A 19,971-nucleotide genomic window follows, 5' to 3' on the forward strand; every position below is an offset into this window, starting at 1 on the left:
TTATCCCAAACCCCAACCTACATATCCAGTGGACGTGGTTGTGTTCAGCCTCCCAAGTCCTAAATATAGACAAATCCACCGGCTCATGTGGAAGTAATTCCTGTGTCAGGAATTGGCTCCCATGAAAAAGAGAGGTTCTATTGCTTTAGCTCCAACGTGAATGACGCCACTTGTTTTATTATGCTGTCCTAGATTCATAGCGCAGGGAGCCTGATTAGAGATTTATCCTGCGTCTGGGGAGGCTCATTTAAAACCAACAACATATTTGCTTTGGGAAATAAAGCCGTAGACGCTTTAGACAGTAGTCCGTGGTCAGTATGTACTGCCCTGGACTTTACCCCATCAGACCAGAGATAGACTTTCATTGATTGACAAGCGACAAACACTTCCTAGAAGTGTGTTGGAGCCATTGGGCGATCCAATGAAATTAGCACCACTGAGGAGCATATGGAAGCCATAATGATAATGAAGACACTGTAGGGGGGTGACTCTGATGTCCGTCCCCCCCCCCAATCCTAGCCAGCAACAGCTAACCTGGTGCCTCAGCACTCTCACAGTGGAGTTGTGTTACCCTTCCAAAACACCCGGTCTTTCCTTCATTTCACTGTCTGTATTTGGCAATGACATGGTGGCAACCTGCCCATTAGGCTTTGTAACAACCCATGTACCACCTCTCTCCCTAATTATCACACTGTGTGATGTGGACAACGACTAAATAAGGAGTTGTTGGGTGTGCCTCAGACAGAGATGCTATCTGAAAGCAGCCCCCGAAAAAGCCACTCCATTATAGTAGAGTTTAAATTACAGTTTTTTGCTCCAGCACTCAGTCAGAACTAGAAAACGAGCAGCTCCACGTCGAGCGCTGCCAGCCTGATGAATGCCCAACGACGTGTTTGTGCCAGCGAATATCAATACAGCTACTCCCAGTATTGGGACAGGGCATTAATGAATAAGACAGAAACAATTCATTGCCATAGCAAATGATTAATTGTGGGTATTTCTACATAGAAATCTATAAGACTTGACTCCTGCAGGTAAAGCTGAATGCACGGTGTTGTCAGAGTTGGGCATCTTGTGCTGTATCTCTGGTATAACTCAGTGGAATGCCTTGTGACATTAACAAAGATCCATGTATTAATCTCCAAGCCAAAAGCTCCTCTTCAGCCCCATCTGTTGGCTGATGCTGCTAGAAGTGGCGGTTTTTCAAATGGAGTTGAATTTCATCCCTCCAAAAATCTTCAGTGTTTTCTTGATACATTTTCCCTTCTCAAAAGTATTTTAAACCCCCAAACCTGGTTTTAAAAAACAATTAAGCAACACCACATGGAACAACGCCTCTCCCCCATGTGACCTACTTGTTGTGTGTAAGTACTGACATGTATGTGTAACTGATAGATGCACACACACATACATTTCAAAACATGAACATGTAGTGTATGGAAATTGTTAAGTCTTTTGTCTGTAATGTATTTTTCGTCACGTGCCCAGTAAGACTAGCTGTTGCCATTAGCGTCAGCTAATGGGGATTAAAAAAAATCTAATAATTTCTCATTCGCTGTCTCAAAACTATTTCACACCAAGGAGGACCTAAAAGACAATGTTATTAAAAGCATTACTTCGTCCATTACCTGCTGTAGCTCCATCCGCTATCCCAGCATGCATTGCCACCACAAGGATGTTTGTTGAGATTAATGCAGACTGTCCCACTTTTCTCTCTTTCAAGTTTACCACTAAAGGTTTGTGGTCAGACTACTGACAGTTTTGGCTTGCATGATGTAATGTGTATGGAGAATGCCATGTGATGCCATAGCGAGCACCACACAAAGCCAACGGCCACACTCAGAGGGGTGTATCCACTGCAGCTGTGTCTGTGTTGTGTCTGTGTTGGGCCGCACCACACCATGCTCAGGGCCTTGTGGCCTCAGCGGGAGGCGTTGTCATGGATTTTCCAGCACTCCCTCTAAACACCAAAAGGTTTTTGTTTTCAGTGACAATAATGAACCTCTCAGTGTTAGAAATGCTTTGCTTCATAACTGCTGTCTCCACACTCTCCTCCATTACTCTAAATAACACAGACAAACGTATTGAAAATGACATTTCTAAAAACATGTCTTTTCAAAGGTTGTCAATATTAGTGTTTTTTTCACACCTGTTTCTGTGGGTATTACACTGAAAGCTATACATACGTTTTACAAAATGGACTGCTTTCGATTTTAAAAGAAATTAAATGTACAGGTGACTGAAAACTCTAACATTTCAAAATAATATATTTAGAATAATTACAGAGTAGTTTATTTCAGATTCTGCTCAGAAATGAAAGCACCCTTTGAGGATTAGACTGGTGGTAGATCAGCAAAGACAAACTTCTCTGTCCCTCTCTGTCTGGCTCTAGTCCCGGTCCTCTCCCGGGCCTTAGACTGAGCCAGTAGGCCTGCCATGAGGCAGCAGGAGGGGGCTGGGGGACCAGAACTAGCTAGCAGCTTACAGACGGGAAGAACAGCCCTACTCGGACCAAACTTCTTGCCCCCCCCGCCCAACCGAGCCCATGTCAGGAGGGTGCTCTATGGCGTGCAGGGGGAGATCCCCCCTCATCAACAGTGTGATGCTTGACCCTTTTGAGAGTCCCAGTACGCTACCTCCCACCTCCAGAGTAGCCTTTCAAAGAAGGGAATCAGAGGCCTGGTCCAAAACTCAATCACTTTCTTCCTCATTAGTTTTACATAAATCTTAACACAAATACCAGTTTGTGTAGCTAGTTATTTTTTCTGTTACATATTCATCCTACCCCATTTGCAGCTATTGTTGCACTGTCATTGTTGTTGTTCCCACAGTGGGAAAGGCCAAGGACTGGGGGTGCTGCTCTTGTTGGCATAACAACATGTAATGTCAAGGTTAATTGACCAACAGTGTGCTGTCACAATATATTAGTTTGTGTTGCCATGCCTATTACCCTGATACATCATCACCCCCCGCCCACTACTGTTGCCAGTCTATTGGATCCTTTGTATAATGATGTAAGGAGGCACGTATCTCCTCAGAGGACCATGGGTAATGTGATGACAAGCAGGAAGCTCCCCCTGTTCCCCGAGGCAGACCCCACGTGACTGATTACTATGGGCCCGTCCCATGAACCTCACCCATCGTGAAAAATATAACCGCTCCAACTCCCTCAGACTGCCTCTGCCCTGTGGCCGGAAACATTGAGATAGTATGGAAATCTGCCCCAAAACTAGGTAATGAAATAGAGCCCTTTAGCTTCCATTATTCCTACTCTGTGTCTCACCGATTTGACTGATCCTGCTCTATTGCCACACTGACAGTGGCTGTGTCTCTCAGTTGAGCATCACTTCAATAGACATCAGTGCACATAAATGTACACTATACTCAATAATATACTAAATATACTGTACATCAATGTTACTTTTTAACTCTACATTGTTGGGTAAGAGTTTCACGGTAAAGTCTACACCTGTTCTTGTCAGCACACGTGACAAATACAATTTGATTTGAACAATACCCATCAATATACACAACAATAATATGCATTAATATTACATGAATATTCACATCAAAACACTAAAAGCAAAACACAATCATAGAAAACAAACATTATTCAGTAAAAAGGTCCTCAGTCATTTTGAATTGTCCCAGTGGCACCAATTCATCCAATTTTAGAGAGCCTTGGAGATCATTCCAGATGAAAAATAACAGATTTACCTACCTGTAACTCAGTGGAGATTGTAGGGATCTCCAGTTAGCCATCCCTAAGGTCTGGTATCTCGTACCTCTAGAAGTTAGTAACAATTAAGTAACAATGAAGCTACAGAATGCAGTGATGTGTACTGAACGAATTGTCTGTAATAAATGATGCACTATGATAAACTGCATCCAAAGTCTTACATACACTGGCAGCTGCATTCATATCGGCAACATCCCCATAGTCTATAACCCAGAATGAATGTTGACTGAATTATTTGTTTTCTGCTATTTAATTCAAGTCATGACAGATTCCTTTCAAATAAGCTGTTAAATAGAGCCAAGAGTCTCTTACAGATGAAGTTCGGGTAAAATGGCGGACTTTGTGAGAGGATTACCTTTCAGTTACTCTAACCTTTTCTTCTTCATCCACAGAGAGTATGTCTGAAAAGATGTGTTAGAACCAAAAGTCCCTCATCCTGTTTGCATTGTTCCATGTGTCAAGAGTTCCATAGCCTTTGGCAGTCTGCAAGGTTTTGTTAAAAAAAAACCTGTCTGATAACTCATCTGTCATATTTCAATGGTCCCCATTCCAGCCGGTTATCAGATCAATTCTGTCTGGAAGAGAAAAAAAAACAAAGGTTTGATAAGAAAGCGGGCGACTCGGAGCGCAAGACAAATGCAGCTGGAGCCTCCTGGTTCGGAGCGAATGAGCCAAAAGGCCCTGCTGTGTCCTTGAAGGCATCCGGAGGACGTTGATATTCACAGCTGAAAGCCGACTCATTGTGTGGCGTCGAGGCACATTGGCTGCCGCTGACTGGATGGTTTTTGACTACGGCTGCAGAAATGTGATTTGCGCCTCTCCTCCGGAGCTGTGAACACCAAACACGCATTCCATCATCCAGCGCCTGCATCATTTTCCGTTCACCGTTGTGTGTGGCGAAACGAGAGTTAACAACTGCTTAAAGTTGAAGTGCAGTGCACCCGCTGGCGCCGCGGTCTCAAGAGAGAATAGACGCACCATGTAGTTAATTAGGGAATGCTTTTATTGCTTTCGGGGACTCCGTTTATTTTAATTAAGCAACACAAAAGTGTCTTTCAGTATTAGACACATGCCCAATAAAATAGATAAATAAGGCCTGAGTTATTGCATTGGATTTTACAGCAATGGGCTGTGCATTATAATAGTTGTACCACTGATGACAACACATTGTAAATAACCACAGAAGGTGGCAGTATCATTTAAACATATTGTATTTTATGATGCACAACGGAATCCAATTGCAGTGCAGTCTGCCTCGTCAAAATAATGCCAAATTTCACTGTTATTTTCGCGATCGTTTGTAGAAACGGACCGGCGCAGCGGATGTTGAGTTCCACATCATTTTTATGATAAAGTGAAACTTACCAAAGACAAATAAAGAATAAACTAACAACGAACCGTGACTACAGAGGTGCTACGTGCACTAACTCAAACACAATATCCCACAAACACAGGTGGGAACAAACACTACATAAATATGATCCACAATTAGAGACAATGATTACCAGCTGTCTCTAATTGGGAATCATACAAGTCACCAACATAGAAACATGAAAACTAGAACACCCACATATAAAAAATCAACTACACTAACCCCCCCAGTCACGCCCTGACCTACTCCACCATAGAAAATATGGACTCTCTATGGTCAGGACGTGACAGTACCCCCCCCAAAGGTTCGGACTCCAGCCGCAAAATGGCGGCAGCGTAGCCTAGTGGTTAGAGTAACCGGAAGGTTGTGAGTTCAAACCCCCGAGCTGACAAGGTACAAATCTGTCGTTCTGCCCCTGAACAGGCAGTTAACCCACTGTTCCCAGGCTGTCATTGAAAATAAGAATATGTTCTTAACTGACTTGCCTGGTTAAATAAAGGTAAAAAAAATAATTAAAAAAAAAAGTAAAAAAAAAACCTGAAACCAAAAGGGAGGGTTAGGGGGGTGTCTAGCGTCGGTGGCGGCTCTGGTGCAGGAAGAAGAACTCTCTCATCCCGTGGATCCGCCAGCATCGGAGGGAGCTCTGGTGCGGGATGAAGAACTCTCTCATCCCGCGGATCCGCCCACATCGGAGGCGGCTCCGGTGAGGGACGGTGAACCCGCTCAGTTCGCGGATCCACCATCCCTGGTGGTGGCTCTGGTGCGGGCCGAAGAACCCGCTCATCCTGCGGATCCAGCCTTGGACCCAGGCTGAACACTGTACCCGGACCAGACCCAGATGCAGAGGAAGGCTCCTGCCATGGAACGGGACTGGACACCGGCCCTGGCCTGGACATCAGTGCAGAGGAGGGCTCCTGCCATGGAGCTGGACCGGATGCCGTGTTTGGACTGTACATCAGCACAGAGGAAGTCTCCTGTCCTGGAGCTGGACCGGACACCGTGCTTGGACTGGGCATCGGCGCAGAGGAGAGCTCCTGCCATGGAGCTGGACTGGACGCCGTGTCTGGAAGCTCCGGAACGTTGACCCTCGCTGAAGGTTCCGGACCGTTGACCATCGTTGGAGGTTCCGTACTGTGGACCGTCTCAGGAGGTTCCGGACTGGGGACCGTCGGCGGAAGCTCAGGACTGGGAACCGTCGCCGGAAGCTCCGGAATGGGAACCGTCGCCGGAAGCTCCGGACTGGGAACCGTCGCCGGAAGCTCCGGACTGGGAACCGTCGCCGGAAGCTCCGGACTGGGAACCGTCGCCGGAAGCTCCGGACTGGGATCTGTCACCGGAGGCTCCGGACTGGGAACCGTCGCCGGAAGCTCTGAACTGGGAACCATCGCTGCGTGGGGCCGGCACTGGTGGTACGCACCTCAGGGAAAGCGGGAGGGCGAGGCAAAGGACCTACCGGATTGGGGAGGCACACTGGAGGCCTGATGCGTGGGGCCCGATACAGGTGGCACTGGACTGGTAACACGCACTTCAGGGCGAGTGCGGGGAGAAGGAACAGGACGTACTGGGCTGTGAAGGCGCACCGGAGACCTGGTGCATATAGCCTGCATCGATGGTACCGGTTCAATGACACACCTCGCACGGCAAGTGAGAGGAGCTAGCATTGGATGTACTGGGCTGTGGAGACGTACATCTGGGCGAGTGCGAGGAGAAGGCACAGGACGTACTGGACTGTGGAGGCGCACTGGAGGCCTGATGCGTGGGACCGGCACAGATTGCACCGGACTGGTAACACACTCCTCCAAACGCCTGCATTGCCGCATAATCCTCGCCAACAGCAGCTGCAAACGCAGATTAGGAAGGAACAGACAGAGTATCCCATCTACCACACAATGACATTACTGCAACGTATCCAATTTACCAGCAGAGACATTCTTCAATGGACAAAGGACTCGGTTGGACAAGACGGCCTTCCATCTACCACCAACCTACCGAAGCGCAGCTCAGAGTAAATAGTTATTGCATTTTCCTTTTCCAAATGGGCAGTAATTTAGAATGCATAAGATACTATATTTACGATAGCACAGCTTCGCCCTTTGTTCCTCAGTCTTCCCGCTCTTTCACTCAAACCCAGCTCTTTTCTTTTGTGTAACAAGCTGTCATATCTGTTCTGCCCGCTAGGGACGTTTTCCTTTATGACGTAATTTGTAATAAAGTTATGATTTAATTATGTGTATGTGTAATTCTGTGTGATTAGTTAGGTATTTAGTAAATACATAACTAAACCCAATTTTGTATTGCTGATTCAACTTGTTAGCCAGGGTTCGTGCAGATAACCAAGAATTTACAACTTTCAGATGAGACTGAATTAAGATGACGATTAATATTGACTGCTATTGATGTAAAATATTACTAGGTCTTTAAAAGTTTATTCGGGAAGATAACAGCTCTATAAATATTATTTTGTGGTGCCCCGACTCTCTAGTTAATTACATTTACACGATTAGCTCAATCAGGTAATATTAATTACGGATAAATTATCATATCACTTAATCTGGCATAGCCAAAGACACAACAATTATATAAAGGTATCGATAATTACCATACTAATGCAAAGTGACATATTTTTACCACTAAAACAATTATAACAAACAAGTTTCAAAACAATATTTTGTATTTTTCAAATGTTTTTCTTCAACAACTTTGTGAGCAGCAGAAAACCAGTTTTTCGGAGACCACAGCTCAAGGGGGTGAATTCAAAATCGGGTGGATCGGGGGAGATTGTCCCTGCCATTAGCACACCACTGTGCCAAGGCCAAGACTGTAGATCCCAAAGATATTTTAGAGCATCACTCAATGTTTTTCCTAAAAGGAGAGTGCTTATCGATTTAGTCAACAGCGCATTGATTTTGTTCTCTCCCCCTCCCTCCTCTCTGATGGCGAGGAGGTGAGGGAAATTCAGTGAAGCGCTGGTAAGCCAAAGCCCCAGGGAGAATAGACCGTCATATATTTCTCCTGTAATGGTTCTTTCTAGTGGCCCGCAGATATAGAGTCTTCAAAGTAGCACTGAAAGGTGACAAACGTTAGATTTACAATGAAGCCAATTGCCTCCCATTGTTCCATACGAGTAGAGTTAGTAGTACCACAACAGGTTTCTGAGTAGTGTACAGAGAGGAAATGTACTATGTAATCTTTTCTATGGTCATAATTATTCTGTAATTATACTGAACAAAAATATAAACGCAATATGCAACAATTTCAACCATTTTACTAAGTTGCAGTTCATATAAGGAAATCAGTCAGTTGAAATAAATACATTTGGCCTTAATCTATGGATTAAACGACTGGGTTGGGGAGCAGCCATGGGTGGGCTTGAGAGGGCATAGGCCCACCCACTTGGGAGCCAGGCCCACCCACTGGAGAGCTAGACCCAGCCAATTAGAATGAGTTTTTCCACACAAAAAAAGCTTTATTACAGACAATTCTCAGTTTCATCAGCTGTCCGGATGGCTGGTCTCAGATGATCCCCAGTTGAAGATGCCAGATGTGGACGTACTGCCAAATTCTCGAAAATGACGTTGGAGGCGGCTTATGGTAGAGAAATTAACATTCAATTCTCTGGCAATAGCTGTGGTGGACATTCCTGCTGTCAGCATGCCAATTTCATGCTCCCTCAAAACTTGTTTGACAAAACTGCACATTTTACAGTGGCCTTTTATTGTCCGCAGCACAATGTGCACCTGTGTAATGATCATGCTGTTCATTCGGCTTCTTGATATGCCACATCTGTCAAGTGGATGGATTATCTTGGCAAAGTAGAATGCTCACTAACAGGGATGTAAACAAATACGCTTTTTGTGCTTATGGAACATTTCTGGGATCTTTTATTTCGGCTCATGAAGCATTGGACCAACACTTATATGTTGTGTTTATATTTCTTTTCAGTATAGCGTGGTGGAATTTATTCAGGTGGGAAAACTGTTCAATTATCAGATCCTTCAGTGATACAGTAAATCAAACCAGCCTGAATCTACCACACGGTCTCCATCGTGTGTTTGGTAAATATTGACAAAAACATAGTTTGTTTGCTGATGGGCCTGTTGGTGGCCCTCTCTGTTGCTGATGGGTCTGTTGGTGGACCTCTCTGTTGCTGATGGGTCTGTTGGTGGACCTCTCTGATGCTGATGGGCCTGTTGGTGGCCCTCTCTGATGCTGATGGGTCTGTTGGTGGCCCTCTCTGTTGCTGATGGGCCTGTTGGTGATCCTCTCTGTTGCTGATGAGCTTGTTGGTGGCCCTCTCTGTTGCTGCTGGGCCTGTTGGTGGCCCTCTCTATTGCTGATGGGCCTGTTGGTGGCCCTCTCTGTTGCTGCTGGGCCTGTTGGTGGCCCTCTCTATTGCTGATGGGCCTGTTGGTGGCCCTCTCTGTTGCTGATGGGCCTGTTGGTGGCCCTCTCTGTTGCTGCTGGGCCTGTTGGTGGCCCTCTCTGTTGCTGATGGGCTGTTGGTGGCCCTCTCTGTTGCTGATGGGCTGTTGGTCTTCCTCTCTGTTGCTGATGGGCTGTTGGTGGCCCTCTCTGTTGCTGATGGGCTGTTGGTGGTCCTCTCTGTTGCTGATGGGCTTGTTGGTGGCCCTCTCTGTTGCTGATGGGCTGTTGGTGGCCCTCTCTGTTGCTGATGGGCTGTTGGTGGCCCTCTCTGTTGCTGCTGGGCCTGTTGGTGGCCCTCTCTGTTGCTGATGGGCTGTTGGTGGCCCTCTCTGTTGCTGATGGGCTGTTGGTGGTCCTCTCTGTTGCTGATGGGCTGTTGGTGGTCCTCTCTGTTGCTGATGGGCTGTTGGTCTTCCTCTCTGTTGCTGATGGGCTGTTGGTGGCCCTCTCTGTTGCTGATGGGCTGTTGGTGGTCCTCTCTGTTGCTGATGGGCTGTTGGTCTTCCTCTCTGTTGCTGATGGGCTGTTGGTGGCCCTCTCTGTTGCTGATGGGCTGTTGGTGGTCCTCTCTGTTGCTGATGGGCCTGTTGGTGGCCCTCTCTGTTGCTGCTGGGCCTGTTGGTGGCCCTCTCTGTTGCTGATGGGCTGTTGGTGGCCCTCTCTGTTGCTGATGGGCTGTTGGTCTTCCTCTCTGTTGCTGATGGGCTGTTGGTGGCCCTCTCTGTTGCTGATGGGCTGTTGGTGGTCCTCTCTGTTGCTGCTGGGCCTGTTGGTGGTCCTCTCTGTTGCTGATGGGCCTGTTGGTGGCCCTCTCTGTTGCTGCTGGGCCTGTTGGTGGCCCTCTCTGTTGCTTATGGGCCTGTTGGTGGCCCTCTCTGTTGCTGATGGGCTGTTGGTGGTCCTCTCTGTTGCTGCTGGGCCTGTTGGTGGTCCTCTCTGTTGCTGATGGGCCTGTTGGTGGTCCTCTCTGTTGCTGATGGGCTGTTGGTGGTCCTCTCTGTTGCTGATGGGCCTGTTGGTGGCCCTCTCTGTTGCTGATGGGCTGTTGGTGGCCCTCTCTTTTGCTGCTGGGCCTGTTGGTGGCCCTCTCTGCTGCTGATGGGCTGTTGGTGGCCCTTTCTGTTGCTGCTGGGCCTGTTGGTGGCCCTCTCTGTTGCTGCTGGGCCTGTTGGTGGCCCTCTCTGTTGCTGCTGGGCCTGTTGGTGGCCCTCTCTGTTGCTGATGGGCTGTTGGTGGCCCTCTCTGTTGCTGATGGGCTGTTGGTGGTCCTCTCTGTTGCTGCTGGGCCTGTTGGTGGCCCTCTCTGTTGCTGATGGGCTTGTTGGTGGTCCTCTCTGTTGCTGATGGGCTGTTGGTGGTCCTCTCTGTTGCTGCTGGGCCTGTTGGTGGTCCTCTCTGTTGCTGATGGGCTTGTTGGTGGCCCTCTCTGTTGCTGATGGGCCTGTTGGTGGTCCTGTTGCTGCTGGGCTTGTTGGTGGCCCTCTCTGTTGCTGATGGGCCTGTTGGTGGCCCTCTCTGTTGCTGATGGGTCTGTTGGTGGCCCTCTCTGTTGCTGATGGGCTGTTGGTGGCCCTCTCTGTTGCTGCTGGGCTGTTGGTGGTCCTCTCTGTTGCTGATGGGCCTGTTGGTGGTCCTCTCTGTTGCTGATGGGCCTGTTGGTGGTCCTCTCTGTTGCTGATGGGCCTGTTGGTGGCCCTCTCTGTTGCTGCTGGGCCTGTTGGTGGCCCTCTCTGTTGCTGATGGGCTGTTGGTGGCCCTCTCTGTTGCTGATGGGCTGTTGGTCTTCCTCTCTGTTGCTGATGGGCTGTTGGTGGCCCTCTCTGTTGCTGATGGGCTGTTGGTGGCCCTCTCTGTTGCTGATGGGCTGTTGGTGGTCCTCTCTGTTGCTGATGGGCCTGTTGGTGGCCCTCTCTGTTGCTGCTGGGCCTGTTGGTGGCCCTCTCTGTTGCTTATGGGCCTGTTGGTGGCCCTCTCTGTTGCTGATGGGCTGTTGGTGGTCCTCTCTGTTGCTGCTGGGCCTGTTGGTGGCCCTCTCTGTTGCTGATGGGCTGTTGGTGGCCCTCTCTGTTGCTGCTGGGCCTGTTGGTGGCCCTCTCTGTTGCTGATGGGCTGTTGGTGGTCCTCTCTGTTGCTGCTGGGCCTGTTGGTGGCCCTGTTGCTGCTGGGCCTGTTGGTGGCCCTCTCTGTTGCTGCTGGGGCTGTTGGTGGTCCTCTCTGTTGCTGCTGGGCCTGTTGGTGGCCCTCTCTGTTGCTGCTGGGCCTGTTGGTGGCCCTCTCTGTTGCTGCTGGGCCTGTTGGTGGCCCTCTCTGTTGCTGCTGGGCCTGTTGGTGGCCCTCTCTGTTGCTGCTGGGCCTGTTGGTGGCCCTCTCTGTTGCTGCTGGGGCTGTTGGTGGCCCTCTCTGTTGCTGCTGGGCCTGTTGGTGGCCCTCTCTGTTGCTGATGGGCTGTTGGTGGCCCTTTCTGTTGCTGCTGGGCCTGTTGGTGGCCCTCTCTGTTGCTGCTGGGCCTGTTGGTGGCCCTCTCTGTTGCTGATGGGCTGTTGGTGGTCCTCTCTGTTGCTGATGGGCCTGTTGGTGGCCCTCTCTGTTGCTGATGGGCTGTTGGTGGCCCTTTCTGTTGCTGCTGGGCCTGTTGGTGGTCCTCTCTGTTGCTGATGGGCTTGTTGGTGGTCCTCTCTGTTGCTGCTGGGCCTGTTGGTGGTCCTCTCTGTTGCTGATGGGCTTGTTGGTGGCCCTCTCTGTTGCTGATGGGCTGTTGGTGGCCCTCTCTGTTGCTGATGGGCTGTTGGTGGCCCTCTCTGTTGCTGATGGGCTGTTGGTGGCCCTCTCTGTTGCTGATGGGCTTGTTGGTGGCCCTCTCTGTTGCTGATGGGCTGTTGGTGGCCCTCTCTGTTGCTGATGGGCTGTTGGTGGCCCTCTCTGTTGCTGATGGGCTTGTTGGTGGCCCTCTCTGTTGCTGATGGGCTGTTGGTGGCCCTCTCTGTTGCTGATGGGCTTGTTGGTGGCCCTCTCTGTTGCTGATGGGCTGTTGGTGGCCCTCTCTGTTGCTGATGGGCTGTTGGTGGCCCTCTCTGTTGCTGATGGGCTGTTGGTGGCCCTCTCTGTTGCTGATGGGCTTGTTGGTGGTCCTCTCTGTTGCTGCTGGGCCTGTTGGTGGTCCTCTCTGTTGCTGCTGGGCCTGTTGGTGGCCCTCTCTGTTGCTGATGGGCTTGTTGGTGGTCCTCTCTGTTGCTGCTGGGCCTGTTGGTGGTCCTCTCTGTTGCTGCTGGGCCTGTTGGTGGTCCTCTCTGTTGCTGATGGGCTTGTTGGTGTCCCTCTCTGTTGCTGATGGGCCTGTTGGTGGTCCTCTCTGTTGCTGCTGGGCTTGTTGGTGGCCCTCTCTGTTGCTGATGGGCCTGTTGGTGGCCCTCTCTGTTGCTGATGGGCCTGTTGGTGGCCCTCTCTGTTGCTGATGGGCTGTTGGTGGCCCTCTCTGTTGCTGCTGGGCTGTTGGTGGTCCTCTCTGTTGCTGATGGGCCTGTTGGTGGTCCTCTCTGTTGCTGATGGGCCTGTTGGTGGTCCTCTCTGTTGCTGATGGGCCTGTTGGTGGTCCTCTCTGTTGCTGATGGGCCTGTTGGTGGTCCTCTCTGTTGCTGATGGGCCTGTTGGTGGTCCTCTCTGTTGCTGATGGGCCTGTTGGTGGTCCTCTCTGTTGCTGATGGCCTGTTGGTGGTCCTCTCTGTTGCTGATGGGCCTGTTGGTGGTCCTCTCTGTTGCTGATGGGCCTGTTGGTGGTCCTCTCTGTTGCTGATGGGCCTGTTGGTGGTCCTCTCTGTTGCTGATGGGCTGTTGGTGGTCCTCTCTGTTGCTGATGGGCTGTTGGTGGCCCTGTTGCTGCTGGGCCTGTTGGTGGCCCTCTCTGTTGCTGATGGGCTGTTGGTGGCCCTCTCTGTTGCTGATGGGCTGTTGGTCTTCCTCTCTGTTGCTGATGGGCTGTTGGTGGCCCTCTCTGTTGCTGATGGGCTGTTGGTGGCCCTCTCTGTTGCTGATGGGCTGTTGGTGGTCCTCTCTGTTGCTGATGGGCCTGTTGGTGGCCCTCTCTGTTGCTGCTGGGCCTGTTGGTGGCCCTCTCTGTTGCTTATGGGCCTGTTGGTGGCCCTCTCTGTTGCTGATGGGCTGTTGGTGGTCCTCTCTGTTGCTGCTGGGCCTGTTGGTGGTCCTGTTGCTGATGGGCCTGTTGGTGGTCCTCTCTGTTGCTGATGGGCTGTTGGTGGTCCTCTCTGTTGCTGATGGGCCTGTTGGTGGCCCTCTCTGTTGCTGATGGGCTGTTGGTGGCCCTCTCTGTTGCTGCTGGGCCTGTTGGTGGCCCTCTCTGTTGCTGATGGGCTGTTGGTGGCCCTTTCTGTTGCTGCTGGGCCTGTTGGTGGCCCTCTCTGTTGCTGCTGGGCCTGTTGGTGGCCCTCTCTGTTGCTGATGGGCTTGTTGGTGGTCCTCTCTGTTGCTGATGGGCTGTTGGTGGTCCTCTCTGTTGCTGCTGGGCCTGTTGGTGGCCCTCTCTGTTGCTGATGGGCCTGTTGGTGGTCCTCTCTGTTGCTGATGGGCTGTTGGTGTCCCTCTCTGTTGCTGATGGGCTTGTTGGTGGTCCTCTCTGTTGCTGATGGGCTGTTGGTGGTCCTCTCTGTTGCTGCTGGGCCTGTTGGTGGTCCTCTCTGTTGCTGATGGGCTTGTTGGTGGCCCTCTCTGTTGCTGATGGGCCTGTTGGTGGTCCTCTCTGTTGCTGCTGGGCTTGTTGGTGGCCCTCTCTGTTGCTGATGGGCCTGTTGGTGGCCCTCTCTGTTGCTGATGGGTCTGTTGGTGGCCCTCTCTGTTGCTGATGGGCTGTTGGTGGCCTGGGCTGTTGGTGGTCCTCTGTTGCTGCTGGGCTGTTGGTGGTCCTCTCTGTTGCTGATGGGCCTGTTGGTGGTCCTCTCTGTTGCTGATGGGCCTGTTGGTGGCCCTCTCTGTTGCTGCTGGGCCTGTTGGTGGCCCTCTCTGTTGCTGATGGGCTGTTGGTGGCCCTCTCTGTTGCTGATGGGCTGTTGGTCTTCCTCTCTGTTGCTGATGGGCTGTTGGTGGTCCTCTCTGTTGCTGATGGGCCTGTTGGTGGCCCTCTCTGTTGCTGCTGGGCCTGTTGGTGGCCCTCTCTGTTGCTGATGGGCCTGTTGGTGGCCCTCTCTGTTGCTGATGGGCTGTTGGTGGTCCTCTCTGTTGCTGCTGGGCCTGTTGGTGGCTGTTGCTGATGGGCTGTTGGTGGCCCTCCTGTTGCTGCTGTGTGCTCCCTGATGGGCTGTTGGTGGCCCTTTCTGTTGCTGCTGGGCCTGTTGGTGGCCCTCTCTGTTGCTGCTGGGCCTGTTGGTGGCCCTCTCTGTTGCTGCTGGGGCCTGTTGGTGGTGTTGGTGGCCCTCTGTTGCTGCTGGGCCTGTTGGTGGCTCTCTGTTGCTGCTGGGCCTGTTGGTGGCCCTCTCTGTTGCTGCTGGGCCTGTTGGTGGCCCTCTCTGTTGCTGCTGGGCCTGTTGGTGGCCCTCTCTGTTGCTGCTGGGCTGTTGGTGGCCCTCTCTGTTGCTGCTGGGCCTGTTGGTGGCCCTCTCTGTTGCTGATGGGCTGTTGGTGGCCCTCCTGATGGGCTGTTGGTGGCTGTTGCTGCTGGGCCTGTTGGTGGCCCTCTCTGTTGCTGCTGGGCCTGTTGGTGGCCCTCTGTTGCTGATGGGCTGTTGGTGGTCCTCTCTGTTGCTGATGGGCCTGTTGGTGGTCCTCTCTGTTGCTGATGGGCTTGTTGGTGGTCCTCTCTGTTGCTGCTGGGCCTGTTGGTGGTCCTCTCTGTTGCTGATGGGCTTGTTGGTGGCCCTCTGTTGCTGATGGGCTGTTGGTGGCCCTCTCTGTTGCTGATGGGCTGTTGGTGGCCCTCTCTGTTGCTGATGGGCTGTTGGTGGCCCTCTCTGTTGCTGATGGGCTTGTTGGTGGCCCTCTCTGTTGCTGATGGGCTGTTGGTGGCCCTCTCTGTTGCTGATGGGCTGTTGGTGGCCCTCTCTGTTGCTGATGGGCTTGTTGGTGGCCCTCTCTGTTGCTGATGGGCTGTTGGTGGCCCTCTCTGTTGCTGATGGGCTTGTTGGTGGCCCTCTCTGTTGCTGATGGGCTGTTGGTGGCCCTCTCTGTTGCTGATGGGCTGTTGGTGGCCCTCTCTGTTGCTGATGGGCTGTTGGTGGCCCTCTCTGTTGCTGATGGGCTTGTTGGTGGTCCTCTCTGTTGCTGCTGGGCCTGTTGGTGGTCCTCTCTGTTGCTGCTGGGCCTGTTGGTGGCCCTCTCTGTTGCTGATGGGCTTGTTGGTGGTCCTCTCTGTTGCTGCTGGGCCTGTTGGTGGTCCTCTCTGTTGCTGCTGGGCCTGTTGGTGGTCCTCTCTGTTGCTGATGGGCTTGTTGGTGGCCCTCTCTGTTGCTGATGGGCCTGTTGGTGGTCCTCTGTTGCTGCTGGGCTTGTTGGTGGCCCTCTCTGTTGCTGATGGGCCTGTTGGTGGCCCTCTCTGTTGCTGATGGGCCTGTTGGTGGCCCTCTCTGTTGCTGATGGGCTGTTGGTGGCCCTCTCTGTTGCTGCTGGGCTGTTGGTGGTCCTCTCTGTTGCTGATGGGCCTGTTGGTGGTCCTCTCTGTTGCTGATGGGCCTGTTGGTGGTCCTCTCTGTTGCTGATGGGCCTGTTGGTGGTCCTCTCTGTTGCTGATGGGCCTGTTGGTGGTCCTCTCTGTTGCTGATGGGCCTGTTGGTGGTCCTCTCTGTTGCTGATGGGCCTGTTGGTGGTCCTCTCTGTTGCTGATGGCCTGTTGGTGGTCCTCTCTGTTGCTGATGGGCCTGTTGGTGGTCCTCTCTGTTGCTGATGGGCCTGTTGGTGGTCCTCTCTGTTGCTGATGGGCCTGTTGGTGGCCCTCTCTGTTGCTGATGGGCCTGTTGGTGGTCCTCTGTTGCTGATGGGCCTGTTGGTGGTCCTCTCTGTTGCTGATGGGCTGTTGGTGGTCCTCTCTGTTGCTGATGGGCCTGTTGGTGGTCCTCTCTGTTGCTGATGGCCTGTTGGTGGTCCTCTCTGTTGCTGATGGGCTGTTGGTGGCCCTCTCTGTTGCTGATGGGCTGTTGGTGGCCCTCTCTGTTGCTGATGGGCTGTTGGTGGCCCTCTCTGTTGCTGATGGGCTGTTGGTGGCCCTCTCTGTTGCTGATGGGCTGTTGGTGGTCCTCTCTGTTGCTGATGGGCTGTTGGTGGTCCTCTCTGTTGCTGATGGGCCTGTTGGTGGTCCTCTCTGTTGCTGATGGCCTGTTGGTGGTCCTCTCTGTTGCTGATGGGCCTGTTGGTGGTCCTCTCTGTTGCTGATGGCCTGTTGGTGGTCCTCTCTGTTGCTGATGGCCTGTTGGTGGTCCTCTCTGTTGCTGATGGCCTGTTGGTGGTCCTCTCTGTTGCTGATGGCCTGTTGGTGGTCCTCTCTGTTGCTGATGGCCTGTTGGTGGTCCTCTCTGTTGCTGATGGCCTGTTGGTGGTCCTCTCTGTTGCTGATGGCCTGTTGGTGGTCCTCTCTGTTGCTGATGGCCTGTTGGTGGTCCTCTCTGTTGCTGATGGCCTGTTGGTGGTCCTCTCTGTTGCTGATGGCCTGTTGGTGGTCCTCTCTGTTGCTGATGGCCTGTTGGTGGTCCTCTCTGTTGCTGATGGGCCTGTTGGTGGTCCTCTCTGTTGCTGATGGCCTGTTGGTGGTCCTCTCTGTTGCTGATGGCCTGTTGGTGGCCCTTTCTGTTGCTGATGGGCCTGTTGGTGGTCCTCTGTTGCTGATGGGCCTGTTGGTGGTCCTCTCTGTTGCTGATGGGCTGTTGGTGGTCCTCTCTGTTGCTGATGGGCTGTTGGTGGCCCTCTCTGTTGCTGATGGCCTGTTGGTGGTCCTCTCTGTTGCTGATGGGCTGTTGGTGGTCCTCTCTGTTGCTGATGGGCTGTTGGTGGTCCTCTCTGTTGCTGATGGGCCTGTTGGTGGCCCTCTCTGTTGAAAGGAGGTGTGGGTTGCAAGGTGTTTGATGTTGGTGAGCAGAAGCTGTAATTTTCCCACTTTTGTGCCGTGCATAGCTGGTGTGTGTGTGTGTGTGTGTGTGTGTGTGTGTGTGTGTGTGTGTGTGTGTGTGTGTGTGTGTGTGTGTGTGTGTGTGTGTGTGTGTGTGTGTGTGTGTGTGTGTGTGTGTGTGTGTGTGTGCGTGCGCGCGTGCGTGCGTGCGTGCGTGCGTGCGCGTGCGTGCGTGCGTGTGTTCTGTCGGGGAGAACTGCCTGACTCCTGTTGTTTAGATGGGCGTCTCTGTTTGTCAGCAGGCTGTTAGAGTGATCACTGTGCTGTGGAGCTGAGCGGCTCCCTGTCTGCCTGTGACAGCCCTGACTGGACCTTTCAGCTGGACTGTTTAGTCCATTCAGCCTTATATAAAATAGGGCCTACAGTGGGGAGGAAAAAAACATGTCATTACATTCTCAATTAAAGTAACATAACGGTCCATGGCTGTTTTAGTATCCTTTGCAGAGTAGGTCACATCCACGAGCAATGCTAAGAAATTGACTGGCAACATAACAAAAGCTCTCAAAGAAAGTTCTCAGAAACTGGCTAGTATGAGATGAATCTGAGACAAACGTATGAATAGGAACTCTCTTTGAGAAAGAATTGTCAAAACCCATGAACATGATGAGTGGTCATGCAATCACTGACTCGACATGGTCACGCTACAGTTGGTAACTCGCTCTCCAACAGGCCCTGCAAATTACCTCTACACCCTGACCCGTGTGCCCGTGATTGGTGTGAAAGTATCAGTTGTCAGAGAGAAATGTTTTGTTTAAATGGCAAGTGGAAAATACCAACCTCTGCTATTTCCACTAAATTGGCCGAGGATGCCATCGGGACGCTTAAAACGTCTCTCTTCGAGGGCAATCATTAGGAGTCCATGTCTCGACTGCAGATCGGGGACGCTGCCACCCACCACTGTTGATAAAAGTCTGCCGTCTGCACATTACCTTTACATTTGAGTCATTTAGCAGAAACTCTTATCCAGAGTGACTTTCAGGAGAAATTAAGGTTAAGTGCCTTGGTCAAGGGCACGTCAGCAGATTTTTCATCTAGTCGGCTCTGGATTCGCCAGCAACCTTTCGGTTACTGGCCCAACACTCTTAACCGCTAGGTGACCTGCCATCCCACATCCTTATGTCTCTCTCTATGTCCTCATTCACTCCAGCTGCTGCTGCAGCCGCTCTCTTCAACAAGTAGTCTCAACGTCCCGCCATCAGAGTCATTCGTCAGATGCAGGGAGATGGTGAAGAGGCATTTCTGGTCAGCTCGGGCCTAGTTTGAAACAGACAATGGTGCCATATTCTGGACGAGGCACTTTTGGTTGTTTGAGAAAAGAAGAGTGAGAGCAATGGTGCGGTTTTCTTCATCCAGATATGGCCCCCGTCTTTGACATAAGCTCGTCTAACCTTCAATCTCTCTGTGTGTCCCTCTCCAGTGCCAAATTGGGCCATCGTCTCCATCGCCTTCGTGGCCGTGGTCCTGGTCCTCTCCTGCTGCTTCTGCATCTGCAAGAAGTGCATATTCAAGAAGAAGAACAAGAAGAAGGGCAAAGACAAGGGCAAGAATGCCATCAACATGATGGACGTGAACGACGGTACGAAAACCGAGGTAAAGACTTTGTACTACTGCCATTGAACGTTATTGATTAGAGTTAATAGTTTGTTAGTCAACAGTAGTGTTTGATATTGCCAAGTTTTTTTTGTATTTTCTACTGCATCATATATACTGTATATAACTTACCTTTTACTTCAAGGTAAAAAAAAAAATTGTTATATACATTTTTATACATTGTGAGTCTCTTTCATTTTATCTGTGACTGACTGTAGCCAGAAATGACGTCACTGACTTTTATTACACTTACCAGGCACCTGTACATTGATGATTGAAACCTATAAATAAATGCATATACAGTATATGTCAGAATAATAATCTTCACATAACAAAGCGTGCCGTAGTTTGACCCGCACCTGGTTTAGGCCAAACTCTCCCCCAAGAAGACCAGTGGACACACATAACACACGACTTGTGTTGACATTGTTGCGTCTGCGATGACTCCTCCCCATCCACTCTGATTGCAGGACTGTTAAGGAAGTCTGTCGTTTATAATCGCCTCAGAGAGAGAATTCAATCTCTCTTTCTGTTCCTCTCAGTATTTGAATGTGTTAAGAACAATGAACGCTGAGTACGATATGCTGTATTGCCAGTGGTATCAACCCAGAGAAATGACATTAGCTAATTACCAGCGAGGGGAGTGAATTAATTCCGCCCTCCCTCTACAACGCACACAGAGAGAATAGGGAACACACAGCTCTTTAACCCCAGTTAGAATGCTAATTGCATTAACGAAGGCTCTCA

The 19,971-nt window shown here is 51.2% G+C and overlaps 1 protein-coding gene across 4 annotated transcripts in view; it reads left to right on the forward strand.

Moving 5' to 3' along the window:
• Positions 1-19,971, forward strand: part of LOC118366363 (synaptotagmin-1-like) — a 225,540-nt gene that overhangs the window by 166,859 nt on the left and 38,710 nt on the right. For all 4 annotated transcript variants that reach the window (XM_052492401.1, XM_052492403.1, XM_052492402.1 and 1 more), the window contains one exon: positions 19,052-19,224. In XM_052492401.1, the coding sequence (XP_052348361.1) occupies positions 19,052-19,224 (173 nt within the window). The remainder of the gene's footprint in view (positions 1-19,051; positions 19,225-19,971) is intronic.

This window comes from Oncorhynchus keta, chromosome 33, assembly GCF_023373465.1.
Source record: "Oncorhynchus keta strain PuntledgeMale-10-30-2019 chromosome 33, Oket_V2, whole genome shotgun sequence".
Taxonomy (NCBI): Eukaryota; Metazoa; Chordata; class Actinopteri; order Salmoniformes; family Salmonidae; genus Oncorhynchus; species Oncorhynchus keta.